Source organism: Emydura macquarii, unplaced genomic scaffold (assembly GCF_026122565.2).
Source record: "Emydura macquarii macquarii isolate MOO-44397 ecotype Brisbane River unplaced genomic scaffold, CSIRO-AGI_Emac_v2 contig_2676, whole genome shotgun sequence".
NCBI classification, from domain to species: Eukaryota; Metazoa; Chordata; order Testudines; family Chelidae; genus Emydura; species Emydura macquarii.
Window position 1 is genome coordinate 958760 of NW_027132813.1, and position 19501 is coordinate 978260.

Genomic DNA, 19501 nt, shown 5'->3' on the forward strand with positions numbered 1-19501 from the left:
AGAAACAGAAAAACTAGTGCTGGGACTAAATAAGGCCCTAGTGAGACTCCACCTGGAATGCTGTGTGGGGCTGGGCCTATGGGAGGATTACTCTGGAGAAGGGGCCAGAGGAGGGCATCAAAGCCATTGGAAGAAAAGTGGGGGCAGCTGGGCAGGGGCAGCGGTTTGGGATTCTGCCTGGAGAGATTCGAGGTTTGCACAGTTCCCATATGGGGGTTTAGCTAGAACCTGGCCCTTAGATTTATAGATTCCAAGGCCAGAAGGGACCATTGTGATCATCTAATCTGGCTTCCTGTATAACACAGGCCACAGAACTGCCCTAAAATAACTCCCAGAGCAGAGCTTTAAGAGAAACATCCAATCTTGATTTTAAAATTGCCAGGGATGGAGAATCCACCACAGCCCTTGGTAACTTGGTCCAACAGTTAATTACTCTCCCTGTCAAAAATAGACATCTTATTTCCAGTCTGAATTTGTCTAACTTCAGCTTCCGGCCATTGGATCATGTTACACCTTTTTCTGCTAGATTGAAGAGCTCATTATTAAGTACTTATTCCACATGTAGATGCGTATAGATTGGGATCGAGTCACCCCTTAAACTTCTCTTTGCTAAACTAAATAGATTAGGCTCCTGGAGTCTATCACTATAAGGCACGTTTTGTAATCCTTTAATCATTCTCATGACTCTTCTCTGAGCCCTCTCCAATTTATCAACATCCTTCTTGAATTGTGGGCATTAGAACTGGACACAGTATTCTAGTAGCAGTCGCGCCAGTGCCGAATTCAGATGTAAAATAACATCTCTACACCTAGTCAAGATTCCTATTTATGCATCACTTTAGCTCTTTTGGCCACAGCGTCACACTGGGAGCTCGTGTTCAGCTGATTATCCTCCCGCACCCCCAAATCTTTTTCAGTCACAGGATAAAGAGCATAAAGTCCCCCATTCTGTAAGTATGGCCTATGTTCTTTGTTCCCAGATGTATACATTTACGTTTAGCCATATTAAAACGTATATTGTTTGCCTGCACCAAGTTTACCAAGTGATCTAGATCACACTGTATCAGTGACCTGTCCTCTTCACTATTTACCGCTCCTCCAATTTTTGTGTCATCTGCAAACTTTATCTGTGATGATTTTATGTTTTCTTCCAGGTTATGGTAAAGACGTTAAATAGCACAGGGCCAGGAACTGATACCTGCAGGACTCCACTGGAAAGAGACTTGCTTGATGACGATTCCCTGTTTACAGTTACATTTGGAGACCTATCAGTTAGCCAGTTTTTAATGTGTGCCATGTTAATTTTATATCATTATAGTTTTTAATCAAAATATCATGAGACACCAAGTCAAACACCTTACAGAAATCTAAGCATATTATGTCAGCACCATTACCTTTATCAACCAAACTTTTAATCTCATAAAAAAATATCAACTTAATTTGGAAGGATCTATTTTTCATAAATCCATGCTGATTTGCTTTAATTACATTACCCTCCTTAAGTTTGTTATTAATAGATTCCCATATCAGCCGTTCCATTATTTTGTCTGGAATAAATGTCAGGCTGACAGGTCTAAAATTACCCGGATCATCCATTTACCCTTTTTAAAAATTGACACAACATTAGTTTTCTTCCAGTCTTCTAGAACTTCCCCAGTACTCCAAGACACATTGAACATCAACATCAATGGTCGAGTAAGCTTCTCAGTCAGTTCTTTTAAACTCTTGGATGCAAGTTATCTGCTGATTTAAAAATGTACCTCTTTAATAGCTTCTGTTTAACATCCACTAGGGATACAAGTGAAATGGAAAGAGTGTTATCATCAGCATATGATCAGACTGCCTCACCTGTTTTTCCCCAATAACAGAACAGAAATATGTATTGACCACCTCTGCCTTTTCTGCATTATTATCGATAATTCTACCATTTCCATCTAGCAATGGATCAATACCATTGTCAGGATTCTTTTTGCTCCTAATATATTTAAAAGACTCCTTTTTATTGCCCTTAATGCCGCTGGCCATAGATTTCTCCTTGTATCCCCTTATCAATTTTCTACAATTCCTAACTTCTGATTTATATTCATTATATCAACTTTTCTGAAGGCAGCTGTAAATATATATATATATATATTTACAGCTGTCTTCACTTCCCCTATAAACCAGGTTGTTTTTTTAACCAACACAGCCTTCTCCCTCAGTTATGGGATTGTGGCTTTTTGGGCATCTAGAAAGGTGTTCTTAAATGATTCCCAGTTATTGTTCATATTTTGGAGAGAGCCAGACAGAAAACGCCTCATGTTTCCACATAGCAATTTGAGCTACTGGACACTAGCATGTAAGTGGCACCAGTACCCACAAGTAGCACTCCCCACTTGGATCCACATGGCAACAATACCCATCACTAGCATCAAAGTGGATGGAAATTGTTCAGGATCCAGATCCTGAGGCACATTTTACATGAATGGACAGGTCTGGTAGGGAAGTACATGTGGAATACAGATTCTGATCCTCAGCTTGGTCCCTCACTCCTTGGGTTGACAGCACCACGGGCAGCATGGAGACCAAGCACCTTGAAATGCTTTAAAAGGACCCTCTCTGGTCAGTGCTTGGAACAAGGTTGTTGGGCTGCAGCTCTTCTTGGCCAGAGTGAGAGGTAGGATTTTGGGGGGTAAGGGAGAATGGGAGAGCACAGAGCAAGGTCCCTTTCCTCCCAAAGTATAAATGTCTCCCCCGTTGGACAGCCAGCAGGAGCCAAACTAAAATAGGCAGCACAGCTAAGGTCCCCAGAGTCTGCATGCAGGACACCCTTAGATTACAGCAGAGCTTGCAAAGAGCTGCCAGGTGGCTCTATAAACTATAGTTACTGCACCCACTGCAGGCCAACCTCATAGCCTCTGGAGCCCACAGTGATACTAGATTCCAGCGCCTCCTATGGGCTGTGGTCAACTTGCTTCTAACACCCCTAAAGATTCCTTCTGTTCCTGAGTCCCCCATTCCTTCTGAGAGCAATGGACCAGCCCTGAATGCCGGTGGCTATGTCCCCCCCCCCACTCTACATATTCGCTTTCTCCTAGACTGAAGTACAAGTGCCTGTGTTATTTGGATGCGTTACTTTCCCCAGGGGAAGCAGCAGACAGTCAGGGGCAGGGTGTGGCTGAGAGGGCAGCAGTTGCTGTGGGAGGGGAGGGGGCAGCTGTATTTTTAACTCAGCTGCCTGTTTGGGGTTTCAATAGGGCCTTGTACTGAAACAGAACCCTGCACGGCTGCACGCTGCCAAACTGTGTTACTGTGCAAGACAGATGTTGTTATTGGAGTCCCCTCCTTCACCCCCCAGCGCTATTCGCCCTGCATGTGCCGGGAGCCAGCGCCGCCATCCCGACAGATGGGGTCATGGGGTCGAGCACTATCACTTACACTGAGCATGTGCCTTCCTCCCACCCCCCACCCCAGGGATAGTTTAAAGGGGCAGCTGGCGAGGAGGGGAAGTTTGGTTGTTTCTCATTGCTGGGGACATTATTCCTGTTTGTGCTGGAGACAGATCAGGTTGTCAGGGGGAGCTGGGCGGTGAAGGCTCCTCTTTGAGGAAAGATACAGGGACGTTTCCCGAGCAATCCCAGAGGAGGAAGGATCCCAACAACAACTGTAAGAGCCACTCGGGTTACATGGTCCTCTCTTAGGGCTGATTTCCATTTGGAACCTCACAACTGAGGCCTCAGAGTGTGGGGACGCATCCCAGGACAGGGTTGGTCCTGGGTGGCACTGTTTTCCCTCAGTAGCGTTTGGTACCCTTACTCCATGGGAGGCTCAGAAGCTGCAGGCTAGGGCTGTTTGTTTGGGAGACGGCATCACGTGTTTATCTGCCACAATAACCTTGTGGTGGTCTAACCATGAAGAGGTTCCATTTGGAGCGGGGCATTTTCGTTGCTCTGAGAAGGGGGATGAGTGCTAGCAGAAGTGAGAGCCAGAGAGGGGGAGGATGAAGATGGGGAGAAGGAGACAGTCAAGATCAAGAGTGCTGGCAGTGAGCTAAGATTAAAGAAGCTGCTGCTGTGTATAAAATTCAGTCCTTGGACTGAATCCTTCCCTGGGGTACTCCATAGGCTGCGATGGGGCTACTCAAGGTAGCAAAGAGTTTGCCAGGGCAGGCCCCAAATCTGCCCATAGGACAGACTGTATCACCTTGTCTGCACAACAGGGGGACTATTTTACCATGAGTATTTTTCTTGTCTTCTAGATTTTTCCTAGGTGCAGGCCATCTGGAGAGTGAGAGCGGCCCAAGAGGGAAATTGTTGCTGAGCTTGCGGTAAGGCTGAGTGTAATATACACAGTCCACGGCAGAGCTACTGTTAGCTGAGCTCTTCTTACTCTTGGTGTGGGGTTGGATCTTCCAGCTTCTCTTGGGCAGGTGCTGCCATGTATCTACATGATCCATAAATGTACAGGATGCTTTACTAAGCTTGCACGTTCCCTGCTATTCATAATAGATGGTGAGACCTATACTAGGGTGGTCGCTTCTAACATACAGCTTTTAGTCACAGGTGACCACTTTTAAAGGTGGACCAAGAATGGTCCAGTGGTTGGGGTACTGGCCGGGGACTAAGCAGATCTAAGATCAGTTACCCCAGACTTCCTGCGTGACCCTGGGCCTTAGTCTCTCTGTCTCCCATTTATAACATAGGGACGATAGCCCTGCCTCACAGAGGGTTGTGAGGATCAATACCCCAAAGATTGTGAAGTTCTCAAATACTACAGTGATGGGGGCTACAGGCATGCCTCAGATGGCTGTACAGAAATCCATTTCTACTAGGTAGTTTTTGCTAGTCCCTTTCCCTGTGCATTGTATTAGAAAATCTATTGTCATCTAGACCTTTGCATTCACCATTATGCTGCACCCTCTGGCCATGAGGAATTTCACTGGGGCAGCCACCCAGTCTCCTCTTGCTCTAAAAGCCCAGGCATCTTACCACTAGACCTAAAGGAGATTTCCCAGGAGCCGTTGGCAGTATGGGGCCTATGACTCGAAGCAGAGCAGTTCTGAGTCCCGGCCGTGGATCCCGCTCACACGGGCACTCAGCAGTGCGCTACCCTGTTATGTAACACACAGGTTGACCAGCTTATCGCCTGTGATCGTTGCTAAAGCGTGAGCCCCCTGGAGGAGAGACGAGCCTGAGATCCGCTGCTGCCGCTGCCAAGGAGCTAGCGCCAGACAGCGGGAGGGTGGCGGACAGTGCTCGGTGGGCGCAGGGGGGGGAAGGAGCCTGGCTCGAGCAAGAGGCCGGCAGAGGCAGAGGCAGCGGCCCGGGCCGCGCAGAGCTGACAGGAGCCGGGCCGCGCGGCTCTCAGCGGGCTGCGCTCCCCCCAGTGTTCCACGTTGCCATGGCGCCCGGAGAAGTTTCTTTGCCGAGGGCCGCTCCGCCGCCCATCCCGGTGTGGAATTCAATTGCATCACCGCCTCCGGCGCTCGGTTGCCTGGGCAACGCCGGGCACTTTCGGAAATGATCCTCCCCCCTCCCGCCCCCACTGCCGCCTCGGGTCGCGCGCCGCGCCAGGGGGCAGCAGAGAGCCGCGGGGCAGGGCGGCGCGCGCGCGCGCGGGCAGCCGCTGGGATTGCCGGCTTTTGCTGCGCGCGCTAGCGCTGCTGTGCGGGGCAGCCCCGGGGACTGGGGAGCGGGGACAGGGATGCGGCGGGGCTGGGGAAGTCGGCTCGGGAGCCGCATGATCTCATGCTCAGGCACTGCCTGCCGGACGGGCTGGGCCCGCGCGGGGAAGGGAGGGGGAGGCCCGGCGGGGCTGGCTCCCTCAGCTGCGGGCGGTCAGGGTGCATCGCCCGCCCCGGCTGCTAACTCCGGTGTGCGTCTGCCCCGCAGAGCCCCGCGCAGCGCCCTGAGCGCAGCATGCCCGCCCCGCTGCTCCTGCTGCCGTTGCTGCGCACCCTGCTCGCCCGCCTGCTGCTCCTGGCTCGCAAGCGCCTCCTGCCGCTGCTCCGGCGCCTGGGGGCCCGCCTGGGCTCCCGGGAGTCCCGCGAAGCGGTGCTCACCTGCCTGCTCTGCATCCTCAACCTACGTAAGAAGGTGGACGATTGAGACCTCCAGCCTCCCCCCACCCGCTAGGGGGACAGCGCCGTGCACCCAGCCACGGAGCGGGAGAGCAGCCAGCCTACCAGGAGAGGAGAGCACCCTGTGCTCCCTCCCCATCACAGAGGAGGACATCGAGCCCCCTGCCTGCCCGAGGACGCAGCCCACCAGGGAGCAGGGAAAGGTCACTCAACACCCTGCCTGCACTCAGGGAGCCAAGCCAGCCCCTACAGAGCAGACTGGTCACTCCCCATCTCAGCTCTGCAGAGCAGCCCTGTTTCCAGCCTTGTCCTCGGAGGATCATTTTCATCATGTTCTGAAGATGGGACCCATTCCCCCCCTCACCCCTCTTCTCCTCTCACTCTCTCCAGCTCTTGTTTTCTGACAGCCCCTCTGGAAGGGAATTCGCCCTGCCCCCCACCCCCCTCAGGGGCCCAGGATGGTGGTTTTGTGACTTTCTCCTTTTGGAACAGTTGGAAGCCCCATTTTTGGGGCCATTTCAGAGGAGGCTGGACGGAGGCCTGGGGAGTGATCTGGCCGTGGGCCCTGGGGGACGGACTAGACGGCACCAAGTGGGGCTTCTCCATCTCTATTTCTGGAGGCGGAGTTGAACAGATCCTGTGTCGTCTCCTTGCCTCGAGGTTTGCAGGCTGCTGGCTGGATCCTTCTCTGCCTCGCCTCTCCTTTGGCAGCGGTGGGGGGTGTTTGGGGTGCTGATATCCCCCCACAATCTCCTGGGGACTCCACAAGGCCAATGTTGTGGGGAGGATGGCCGGCAGTACGGTGAGGAAGATCCAGCCTTTCACCATCAGCACCAAGCTCTCCCTGCCCAAGGGCACTGTGGACTTCCCTGGGGACTCCTGCCCTGATGACACCATGGGTGCCCTGGATAACCGTGCCCTGCGCCAGAATCTCAACGATCGTGTCCCCCTCTACTTGGCACAGGCCCAGTCCAGCCCCGTGCCCGCTGGAGGTGGGTTCCGGAGCACCAGCCCAACTGAGGAGGGCATCACGGACGAGGACCAGCTCAACCGCAACTCGCTAGCCCGCTCCATTAAGAAGATCACACTCTCCAACTGGCAGGGGGAGCTCGGCCCAGGCGAGGAGGAAGGGGAGCCGGGGGTCCCTGTCTCCACCAGCTGTGAGAGGAATCACAACAACAACAACAGCAGACCAGGGAAGGCTCACTTCAAGGTAAGGACTCTGTACCCTTCCCCCCGGCCCAGGACCCTGCATAGGCGTGGTCCTTTGCTGTGCTCTGCTGTCCGGCATTCTGTTACACCAGGGCTAGATCAGGGCCCCATCTCGGCCCTCAGCTGTGGGAATCTCCGTGTCTGTGGCTGTCTCTTTCCTTCCCAGTGAGAGGAGATCGCACAGAGAATGTGTGGAGGGGGGAAATGTGGGTCTCAGGGAAGAACGTCCCTCCTTGTAAAGAGCTACTGAGGGTTCGGTTGCTTCTCTGTCCTGTTTATTGAGGGAGACCAGCCTTCTGGGAGCACCAACAACATGAGCCTGGAGAAGCAACATCACCCGCCCAGGCTCAGGCCTAGGCAGACGAGACCCCCAGCAAGGGGAGTTCGGAGATGACAAGATAAGCATTCCTTTGGGGACAAGTCTGAATTCAAGAACTCCCCCTCTGAGCCCTAGCTCCTGAGGACTCCTCTCTCTGAATCACTGTGATAATCCCCACGCCTCTCTCATGGGGACCTCGCAGCCCTTTGTAAAGAGGAGGGGCAGTATCATTATCCCCCTCTTACGGATGGGGAAGCTGAGGCTCAGAGGGGAAGGGTCTCACCCAGGACCACACAGTGTGTCAGAGCCAGGCACAGAACCCAGGAGTCCTGAGAGACAGTCACTTGTGCTCTAACTACTAGAACACACTCCTCTTCTAATCTCTTGGTGCTTGAGCTGGGAAGACCGCCCTCCCCCCACCTCCCATGGTGGCCTAAGGCTGGTGTAGGGAGAAAGCAGCTGAGCTCTCAATACAGTTGGGAAAAACATGATTTAACCCCAACCCAGAACAACTGCTTTCATAGTGGGGCGAGACTGGGAAGTGCTGAGTAGGTGATCACGAAACCTGTGAGCTTCCGGGTAAAGGCCGGACAGCCACATGCAAGCCTCTGGTGTGCTCTGCCCCAGGCAGATCATTGCTAGGCAGCTTGGCTGAGCAGCCACCAGCTCCAGCAATGAAAGGGGGATTCTCGTAGATCCTTTGCCTCCCCTTTTTTTGAGTGGGGAGGAGACGTGCAATCATTGCTTTTCTTTTTCTGTTATTTGGGTCTCGGGAGATTGAGTGAGTGGGTCAGCCCTCACGGAGGGGGGCTGGAAGGGAGGGGAGACCTGCAAGATAGGGCATTGTAAGAGAGGGAAGGCTAGAGGGCTGACAAGGAGACAGGACGTGTTGGAAGGAGTACAGTGTGCTGGAGTGGAAGCCAGGTTGGAAGAGAAGGAACTGTGATACCCAGACAGGGTGATAAATTGGGCTGAAAGAGAGACAGTGCAACATGTTGATACACACTCATTCCTGGCCTGCAGCCGCCCTACTGCGCCTCCAGCCCTGGGTTGCCCCCACACACAGCTCTGCCGATGCCCCTCACCCACTCACTCCTGTCCTGCAGCCCTCCCCCGCTATTCCCACCCTTGACTTGCCACACACAGCTTTGTCAATGTCCTTTGATCCTGAACTGCAGCCCCCCCCCCGCCAACCCCTCTCTTCTTCCCCCCCCCCGCTGTTCCAGCCTTCAGCCTCACCTGGGTGGAGACTGATATGCCAAATGAATGTGTAGTTTGTGATGCAGAGAAGCATCTTCTGGAGGGTAAACCGAGGCCACTAAGCTCATTTCATCTGTGAGTGAAATCGGGATTGATGTCCAGGTTCTCAGTGGTGACGGATTCACGCATTACCTCACTGCACTATCTCATTAGACCCCAAGGAAGGAGTCCTCTTAGATGACCTGAATCCTCAGCCAAGAATGTGTGTGCGTGCACGCATGTCTCCCTGGCGTTGAGCCTTCTGAGATCTGCGTTGGTTCCTCCTCCCGGTGGGTGAGCTGGCTCTGGCTCCATGGTAGTGGCTGGCAGTGAAAGTCCCAGCCAGCCAGGGGCACCAGCCTCTCCTTTGCAGCTGCCAATCCCCAAAGCAAGGCGAGGCCTAATTTAGTTCTTCATTTCACATGCACTCCAGAGCAAGTCACTGCTGGCCACTCGAGGGGCTGGGGCTGGGCAGCGTTGCCTCTGCAGCTCTAGCGGAGCAGCTCTGCAGGAAGGATGAGGTCATCTCCTGCAGACAGCCCTGTTTTCCTGAGGCTGGTGGATTGCGAGACACAATGTGTATAACGTGCCCGTGTGGCCTGCAGGGTTATCTTCCCTTGCTGAGCGCTGGGTGGGGAAGGGCTGAGCAGGCCACAGTGGGCACAGGGACAGGACCGCCCGTGAGCAGTTCCCAGGACACTGTGCCTGGCACAACAGCAGCCGTTCAGTGTCTCTATCCACAAACAAGATAGATGCTAATGCACATGTGTATCCCTCTCCCTGCGGGGTGGTTCAGACCTGTAGGCACAGGCTGGGCAGGGGAGGGCTCCTGTCCCTGTGAGATCTGCCCATCCCACAGCTGCTGGGATGGTCCAACCTGGGAGCGTTCAACTCAGCTAGACTCTTCTGCTGTGTCTGATCATCCATTGCCACCTCATGTCCCCTCTCCTGCTCAGGGTGGGCTGCCTCCTCCAGTGAAGATGAGGCAGATAATGCTGCTGCAGGGCTGCTTGAGACCATTGTAGGAGCCTGCCGGAGGCAGCACAGGGTGTGCATGTAGCCTAGGTGCCAGGGAAATGGTAGCGAGGACTCTATCCCAGGGTGTGTCTGCTACAGAGATTCCTCGGATGTCTGCTGTTGCCTGACACTTACAACGTCTAGCCGTCCCAACAGGGCCAAATCAGCCAACTGCAGCAGTGGCACTAAAGGCCGGGGAGGGTGTGTGTTCAGAACCCAAGCTCCAGCTCAAAGGGGAACATCTACACTGCTATTTTTAGCGCTGTAGCAGGAGCCCTGTGATCCTGAGTCTGTAGACCTGGGCTCTGAGACTCGCTGCCACGGGATTTGTTTTGAAGCACAGCTGTATCCCTGGGGTCCGGGCCTGCGTGCCTCACTCCCATGAGAAGCCCCGTTGAAAGCTGTTCATGTGAGGGAAGGTGGTGAGCAAGACTTGGCCTAGAATGGCTTTCAGAGGGAAGGCTACTGGTATTGCCTACTGGTTAGAGCAGAGATGACTGAGAATCAGGATTCCTGGGTTCTGTTCCCAGCTCCGCCACAGATTTGTTGCATGCCCTTGGGCAAGTCTTTTCTCTTCTCTGTGCTTCCCTTTCCCTGTTTGTAAAATGGGACCAATGGCATGGACCCACGTCCCGAGAGGTGGTGAGAAGGCAGAGCTAATGTTTGCAGAGTGCTTTGAGCCCCTCAGATGGCAGAAGTTCTAGACTTGGGCAGTGTTATATTGCTGTGATAGGGAGTGAATAGCACATACCTCAAGGACTCTCTGTGCACAGTAAGCGACCCCTGTTACTGGCATCTCTTCAGCCAGTGTCCCCTGTACTATAAGAGCAGAAGTGACTCTAGGCGTTAAATGTGACCCACCCCTCTGCCAGCACAGATGGGAATCTTGCAAGCATCCAGTACCCTCTGTTTCTGGCTTTATTAACAGTAACAAGATAACCACATACAGATCAGATCAGACCTTCTCCCCAAGCCTGGCTGCTCTTAGAGTTTCTTCTTTGGGCCAGCTCAGCCCACACCCTATATCTTCTCTCCCCATACAGGTGGGGTGGTGAGCCATGTGTCTCAGTGAGTCAGCCAAACCCACTTAACCATTTCCTAGCAGGATCAACAGCAGCTAATAGGATGGTGGTAGGGATTCAGGCAAACACAGGCAGCATGTTACTGTGACCGTCAGGGTCTACACCTGAAAGCCCCTATCCAAGGAGCCCAGGCCTTGGCTGCTCACTGAAGGGGTCTCCAGACCTCGCATGGTGAGTTGGTGAAACTCAGCACTCACAGACTGCTTCTTCTCCACCTCTAGGTCTTTCTCAAAAAGGAAGTGGATGTGGAGGAAGAAAAGCAGGAGGCCAGGAGCCCCCATGCTGGTGATTTCTGCTCTCCAGTAGACAAAGGTTCCCCTTTCCACATGGTATGTCCCTGGTTCTCTTGATTTATAAGGGCCTGTGCGGGTCTTGTACAGAGGTGGGATATTCTGGTCTGGGGCTGTGTGAAAATGAGGCCCACAGGGGCCGTTTCCTGAGCACAAGGGTGGCTGGGAGAAGTGCGATCCCTCTCCCCAGGTCTGCACTTGTGACGAAAAGCCAGTGGAGCGAGGGTTAACGGAGACGTCATTTAGGGGCTTGCCTCGTGGCAAACCTGGCCCAACTGGGCAACATGCTACCTGCCAGCTCTGGGGTTTGAGGCTGAGTTTTGTACATGGGCCAGTCCCTATAACTGAGCGAATTTGTCACATCTGTGAAACAGGCCTGGCGGGCTCAGCTGTGAGCTGCCTCCATCCAGGGCAGGGGTGTCTCAGACCATGCTCTGAAAAGTGCGTGACTGGTGCAGATGCATCCTGGGCTTCCAGCCATTTGAATGGCATGGTATGGGGTGGGCTGCAGCAGCAGCAGCAGCAAAGGGAATGGTCTGAGTGTCTAAACAGGAAGATGAAGGGGGCTGCAGAGTCCAGGGATGGATACCTGAAGGGAAGCAGCGTCTCAACCCTCCCTCCTCGGGCTTCCGGTCCTCACAGGCCTCCCTGAGCCCTGCTTCTGGTCTCCCGGGGAAGCAGTAACAGTGTTAGCAGAGTCTGCGCTGTCTGTGCTGTCACTGAGAATCCGTGCACACAAGCGTTGCTGCTGCTTATTTAAGGAAGGGTGGATTAAGGCACCATGGGCCTGTGCCCAGGGCACCCGGCTCCTGGAGTCACATGACAGCACCAGAATGTCTCTTTCCAGGGTTTTGTTGTTGTTGGTTTTTTTTTTTAAACTATTTCTCTAGCCAGTGATGTACCGTGGGTTTCCGGCGCCCGCAGGGGGGTGTGTGTGTGTGTCCTGTGGGCCCGTTTCCTGCTCTCCCCCACGCCCCCTGCCGTAGGTGGCAGTAGTGCCCCGTGGGGGAGGTCTGCGGGCCTGTTTCCCATTCTCCCTCACTTCCCCCCCCATCCCATGGGGGCAGCGGATACAGCTGGGAGTGGGAGTGACATGGGCAGTCAGATGCCCCCGGGGCCACCCGGCAGTGGGGGCAAGAGGGGCTTGATGGGCTCTGGTCCCCATGGCTCCCTCATTACACCCAGCGCAGGGGCCGGGAGCATGCTTGCTCCCGCCGCAGCGGGAGCCCTCAGCCGTCAGTGTAGTACCAACAACCAGGACCTATCAGACTTTGGGACCTAGGGCTTGAACGGTCTCGACTTCTGATATGTCCTAGTTATTGGTACTACACTCAGCGTGGCTGCAGGGCTGCGACAGCGCCCCCCTCCCCAGCCTAAAACGAGTGCTCCCCCACCTGTCTCAGGTAACTCCGGAGCCTGCTGCTCCAGGTGTTCCCATTGATACCACCCCAGCGGAGGATTCTGTGCGCAGTGGGGACCCTCGTTGCTAGGGTGGTGTTGCCATGCTCTCCCTCCCCTGAGTCCTCTGCTACGGCGGTCGAGGGCTGAGTCCTCCCTTCCCAGGGACGGACCCCAGTCCCCAGCCCGCCTGAAGACAGGGAGCAGCAGTGATCCAGGGAGGGTGGGGCTTCCCAGCAGATGGTTCTTGTATGAGTGACCCAAGTGGGGGTGGGGGATGGTGCAGAGCCATCCCTTTGGCAGGGAGACCCCTGTAGAAGGTGTGTCCAGGGCCCTGGATTGCCTTAGTCCAGCGCTGCTGTAAGAGTGGGTGTGATGGGGCGGGGTGAGGGTCACAGGTTAATCGAAGGAGGCAGTGTGAGCAGAGGGCCTGTTGGCTTGGTTTGGGATTGTACGGGGGAGGGGTTTGTCCACACACTTCGGATCAAGCTTCATTTCCCCTTGGTTTTATTCTTTATCCTGGGTCCTGTTGCTGGAGCTCTGAGTTCGAGTCTCCTGTGGACAGTGCAGCTGCCATGCCCCCCCGTCTTCTCTCGCCGGGTGCCTCTTTGCCGCAGCGCTCTGGTGCTCGCTGGTATGTCCGGTCCCCGTTCAAACAGAATTCCAGCCCGCAGAGGCTGTTGGAGGCTTCCAGGGAGCAGAACGGGGCATCCCACAGTCAGACACAGAGGGGCAGGAGACCCCTTGGCACTGGCCATAGAGCAGTAAGATCCTGGGCACAAGGTACCTGGGGCATGGAAGTCTGGCTAGTGTACTCAGCCAGTGTCCCACAGGCTGCGTGGCTGCTGCTGCTGCTGTTTTATGGGGAAATGCCATTACTGTAACCTGGCTAGGTTCTGGTTTGGCCTTGACTCCCTGGCAGGGGGGTATGCCTTTACTTGAACTAATCTCCAGATTTTTCTTGCCGTCTGCAACAGGGCTGCTCAGGAGGCCTGCCTCAACAAGCAGCCCCACCGAGGGAGGGGGAAATCATCCTGCAAGAATACAGCTCCATTGACAAGCTGCTCAACTCACCACCCACAGCGTGGTCTTTTTCCACCTCTTCCCACTCCACACCAAGTCCTACACCTTGATCTGCCCCTTCCCAATCCAATCCACCAGGCCTCCATTCTCCTCCTTCGAGATTCCCCTTAAAACATAAGGTCATGGCCCCCCCGTTCCCTCCTTAGGAGCGTGCACGCAACGCTCACTATTACAACCATGGCACATCATACTCTACCGGCTGCTGCCTGATCCCTGTCCTTGTGCCTGGACTGTAAGCTCTGGGGGGAAGTACACGCCCACGGCTGGTGCAATACTCGGCTTCTCGGTCTGCTCCCTCTCCCAGGAGAAGCTGGCACTGAGCTCCCTCCATGCAGCAGGACGTGAGATCCTCACAACCTCAGCCCTCCGCAGGGGTTTGTGCAGCTGGACCCCGGGCTGAGCTTGGAGGAAGGCCAGTTCCGTCGCTGGCTGACCTTCGCCGTCGCCCCCGTCGGAGCTGGATCCCTGACAGCACATTCCGTCAGCGCTGACCACGGGAGCGAACCCAAAGGAAATGCAGAGCTTCTCCCCTTTGATGAGTTACTTAAAATAAGAGTCTCCAGATGCCCTTGGAGGAGCTGTGGGCTGAGCTCACTGGGAACGAAGAAGCACCATGTGGGGAGGGAGGCAGACGGGCGGGAGAATCGCCCTTTTGTTTCAGCTGCTCTCTTGCTTCAGAGCCCTGCTCATCACTAAAGGGCACTGGGTGTGCGGGCGAGGAAAACTTTGTCCCCAGGGCCCTCGGAGTCTGGTGGCGCAGGCACGGGTGTGGGATCAAAGCACCGCAGCCCACTCCCCAAGAGGACAGCCACAGAATCATTTCTCTATGGGGTGAATTGTATTTACTTTTAGCAGGAGGCAGCTGAGAGTGAGAGAACCAGGCAATAAGCAGAGAGATGGCACTAAGCAAACTTCCTCCTGATGCAGCTCTGCTAATGCCTTGCATTGCTCATCCTCCTCTCTGCCCCCCCACTATTCCTGTCCTGGTCTCCCCACACACAGCTCTGCCAACACCCCTCACTCCTGACACGCAGCCCCCTGCTAGTCCAGTCCTTGAGCAGAAAGCACAAAATCTATCCCATTGCAAAGTAGTTTAAATATGTGGGCAGAGATCCTCTGGGACAGGGGTGATCCCCCTCCCCCCCATACACATGCTAGAGGGCAGCAGACTCCCAGGCTGCTCCAGTTTTCTGGCTGAGTGAGTGCAATTGACACGATGCTGATGGCTCCCTGTGCTCTGTGGGAGGAGCTGAGTGAAACTTCCAAGATAACTCAGTGTGCTTTGATGTTGTGCTTAGGGGCTTGGGACTGGGGGGGGGGACAGGATTGAGAAGGAGGTGGAGGCAGCTGGGAGGTATGTAGGGAGAGTGCAACAAATGTCTGAGCTACTGACAAAAATATGCCGTTTCACTCAAATCAGCTGCTTAGCAGAGGACTGAAGAGCAGTCTGTGTTGTACCTGTCTTTAAAACAGGGCATGAGGGTGATGCTGGGAATGACAGGGCAGCATGCCTTATTGCCATGGTACGGAACAAACTAATTGAAATGATCATTAAAAATAGGAATGATAAAGTCGTGGAGTGGGAACATTTTCAGCTAGCACAGAATTATTTAGGTTAGTCAAGTCCAGAGAAGAGTGTGAGGAATTTCAGAGGGACCTAACCAAACTAGGTGAATGGGCAATACGATGGCAGGTGAGAGTCCATGGTGACAAATGCAAAGTAATGCCCGTTGGGGGGAATAGCTTGAACGACTCATACACCTTCCAGGGTTCTAAATGAACTGTATCAGCTCAAGAAAGACCTGGATGTCATTGTGGACAACTCAGTAAAGACCTCTGTTCAATAGGGAGCTGCTGTCCAAAAAGAGAACCAAATGTTCAGATGTATGAGGAATGGTATGGAGAATAAGACAGAAAATATTATAATGCCATTGTACAAATTAGTATTATGCCCATTCTGGCCATCCATCACATAAAGGAGCTAGCCAAAATAGAGAGGACTCCGAGATCATAGAATCATAGAATATTAGAGTTGGAAGGGACCTCAGGAGGTCATCTAGTCCAACCCCCTGCTCAAAGCAGGACTAACCTCTGCTATATCATCCCAACCAGGGCTTTGTCAAGCCGCAGCTTAAAAACCTCTAAGGATGGCCATAAGATGGGCCATAAGATGTATTAGAGTCCTGGAAACGAAGAGAGATTGAAAAGATTGGCATTGTTTATTTTAAAGAGGAGATAAATAAGATGGGATGTGATCAAAAGATATAAACTAATGAAGTGTAGAGAAAGTAGATTGGGCAATTTTGTTCATAACACATAACAACAGTGCATCTGAAAGGCAACATCTTTGAAACGAACCAAAGTAAATACTTTTTCATGCAATGTACAATTGGGCTGTGGAACTCATTGCCACTAGATACCACTGAAGTCCAAAGCCAGGATTCAAAGGAGATTGAAGATTTATCTGGAGAATGAGAATGTCCAGAGATGCAATAAAAAGGATTTTGAGAGAAAAAGTTCTAGGAGGGTTATGAACTCTCCTGCTTCTAGACATAAGCCAGCCTCAAACTGATGGGCCTTAGGAGGAAACTTAATGGAGCAGGCTCTCCTACAACTGCCTGCTCTGCAGTTTCTTTCCCCTTTCTCTGAAGCCTGAGCTACTGGCCACTGTCAGAAAACCTAACTGGATGTAGCTCTGGGCTGATCCAGTAAAGGAATTCCTGTGTAACATGAGGGAAAATAATTGTACTGAACCAAGAGGGAGATGTTTGCATTTTACATTGTCTGTCTATTTATTGCAAACTCTGTGCAGCGCAGATCGTCCCTAGGACTGTCCGAGTGCAGAGACCCATGCATGTTTGTGACACCGTGACAAATTCTGTGAAGTACAAGCGACCTCTGTCTCAGAAAACCACAGGACTAGCAACTCAGCTGGTGTAAATGATTGAAGTCAGTGGGCCAGATCCTCACCTGGAGGGGATTGGTGCAGCACCCCCATTGAAGTCAATGGATAAAATTTAATGTTTGCAGCACTCAAACAAACCAGCTGCTGTCTCCTTTCGTGTGGGGGGCGGGGGGGGGGGACCGGCGGCTGGCTCAGGTTTCCACCCCAGGAAAGTGCACTCATTCTTTCCTCTCTTTGTCTCCCCCTAGGTTTCAGGATGCCATGCAGCAGCCCCCTGGAATGAAAGTGTCAAGAACAAGGAGCCAGGTGGAGTCACGGGGCCGAAAACTGGCATCCAAAGCAGCGCAGGGCAGGCAAACCTCCCTAACCGGAGCCCTCTCATAGTCCAGTTCAACCGAGAGATGGTGCAGGTAGAGTCTGGGGTGCCCTGTCTCGGGGATTCCTGGGGGAAGGTCTAAGAGCAGGGAACCCCGTGGATGTCTGGTTAATGGAGCAGTTGCCCAGGATGCTGACTCAGCACGGTGTGTCTCCCCATTGGAGGTGGTGGGGTTGTACCTGCGGGGAACAGGGATGATAGGAGGGAGCTCCCTCCTCCCAGCTCCAGTGGAGGAATGAAGGTCCGGGGATGTGTCCATGGCCAGAAGCCTTTCATCTGAGCAGCAGGAGTGGGGCGGAAGGGGGGGAGTGAACACAGCCCAGAGCGAAGCCATTGTTGTGGCATAACATCATATTTGGCTGCCTTTCTCCAGGCCGTCTGCCCCAGGGAGCGGGGTCAGCCCACACAGGGGCCCAGCTTCCTCCTCCCCGTCCCAGCAGCAGACGGCACAGGAAAAGGGGTCATGAAGAAGGGGTGTCTCTGTCCACTCTGCAGGGGGATGGGGAGCAGGGGGGGAGAGAGAATGAAAGGAGAACACACTTTTCACGCCGCGGGCAGAGAGACGGCCTGTGAGGCCTGCCCGCACGGCTGCCTCCTCTCCACTCAGCCTGCAAAGGCCTTGGCGGCCAGGCGAGGGAGACGCTGCCCAGCCAGGCTGCAGGACTCTCCAGATGCAGCAGCCTGGGGATCTGCACAGAAATTCTGGGTGTTAGCGTTTCAGTCTCCTTCTCCCCAGGGGCTGTGCCCAGAGGCCATTCCAGGGAACATGCGAGTGCAGTTAGACTGTTCTCATTGTGGCTGATCAGGGGAAGGCAGGAGCTTCTGCGTCAGGTCAGTCCAATGGACCCAGCTCCCCAGTAACTCCTCCTGCACCACCGCAGACCAATTGGACATCTATCTAACCCAGTATCCCCTCCTGCCTTATATGCCAGCTTTGACCAATGGACCCCTGCATCCCTGTCTGCCTGCTGCATGGGACTGAGCAATGGGCCCGTTCACCCAGCTGTCATGCCAACCCCCGGAAGAAGTGGTTCAGTGCCCTCCGCATGCCTGTTTCCTCTGGGAAGGAAGCAGTGGCATTCCCAGATCATAGCTCCTCCCTGTGTTCCAGGCCGAGAGCTGGGTGCGAGGGAAGCTGCGGGACCTGCAGGACGGTTGCAATATCCAGGACTGGGAACGGGTGGCACAGACCCTGCAAAGGGACATGAAGGATTTTGAGAACACTCTGATCAAACTGAACCAGGTATGGTGGTGGCTTCAGGACAGACCCACTCCTGTTCCAGCCTCCTCCCCAGCAACCTCCCAGCATCCAGCCTGAATCCCACTAGGACTGACCCGACTACGTCTGTGCTGTCCTCTTGTTACCCAAATAACAAATGTCACAGGATCTTTTCAGGGGATAAGGCAACAAGCCACATTTATTGTGAACACAGAAACTTGGTGAATAGTATCAATAGAAGGAAAAGTATTAACACTGTAATAACATCAATACTGTGCTTTACTTAGTGAAATAGTATTGACAATATAACACTAGGAAAACAGCACTAACACTGTATCAATACTACAATTACAGAGACACATTTCAATTGGTACTTTCATTCATACTTACACACACTGACAGGCACACACAGACAGAGACAGACAAACACACATAGGGGTCTTACAGATGTTCTAGTTACCAGCCTCTTGGTGCTTGTGATAGTCACTGGCCAGGTGACCATAGCACGAGGATGAGGAGCAAGGTTCTGCCGATGCGCATCGGTACTCCTGGCTGATGTGATGATGTTGTGGACCCGAACCTCTAGCCTTCATCTTCTTGTCCCATTTTATAGGGAAAGGACCCCATGTAAGTCTATGGGTTTTGCATTGTCATGCTGCAACTGCATTCTTGGTGTGATTCTCAATCACCCACATTCTTGCAAGCCTGATCAGATTTTGTCCTTTGAAATGTGCTGGCTCCAAAGTTATCAGGGTGGGTTCCTCTTCGGCCATTTGATCATCTTTGCTCCTTTCTTCTTCCCTCAAGCGTTTTAGGTGAGGCTGGTTTTTCTTCATGTCTGTTTCGATATCCCTTACTCAGACCAATTGTTCAATCGCTCTTCCTGTCTACACCCAACTCAATTGCTCAGCCATTCACACTTCAATCACTCAGGGCCAACTCCTAGCTGAAGAACTTACATATTATTTTTAAAGCAAACCTTATTTCATTTTTGACAGTGTCTTTTACAATTGAAAGTAGATATATTACATTTCACAATGTGGCTTTTTATACTTACAAATATATTGAAAGTGAGTAAAATTAACAGATAAGATGGTTTTAAAACAAATAGACTTATAGAAAGTAAGTGAACATTTAAAAGGGTAAAACAATAAGAGTTAGTTGAGGTTTTAGCTTTTGATTAAAGTTACAGTGTGTCAGGCTGAAGTGTCTTTTGGTAGGAAGGCGGGGGGGCGGTGTTTGTGGCTCTGTTCTTTTATGTATTTCTCAAAAACAAGATTTGGCCAACACTCTCCTGCATCCA

General features: G+C 53.0%; 1 protein-coding gene across 4 annotated transcripts in view; it reads left to right on the top strand.

Annotated features, from left to right (window-relative positions):
* Window positions 1-6056: 6056 nt before the first annotated feature.
* The window catches only part of LOC137164133 (uncharacterized), a 48484-nt gene continuing 35039 nt past the window's right edge, over window positions 6057-19501 (top strand). For 3 of the 4 annotated variants that reach the window (XR_010922952.1, XM_067564730.1, XM_067564732.1), the window contains exons 1-4: window positions 6057-7271; window positions 11149-11256; window positions 16852-17013; window positions 18091-18222. Coding sequence is in view for 3 of the 4 variants with exons in the window: in XM_067564730.1 (XP_067420831.1) it covers window positions 6846-7271; window positions 11149-11256; window positions 16852-17013; window positions 18091-18222 (828 nt within the window). In the remaining variant the exon portion in view is untranslated. The remainder of the gene's footprint in view (window positions 7272-11148; window positions 11257-16851; window positions 17014-18090; window positions 18223-19501) is intronic. The other variant, XM_067564731.1, reaches the window with a different exon arrangement.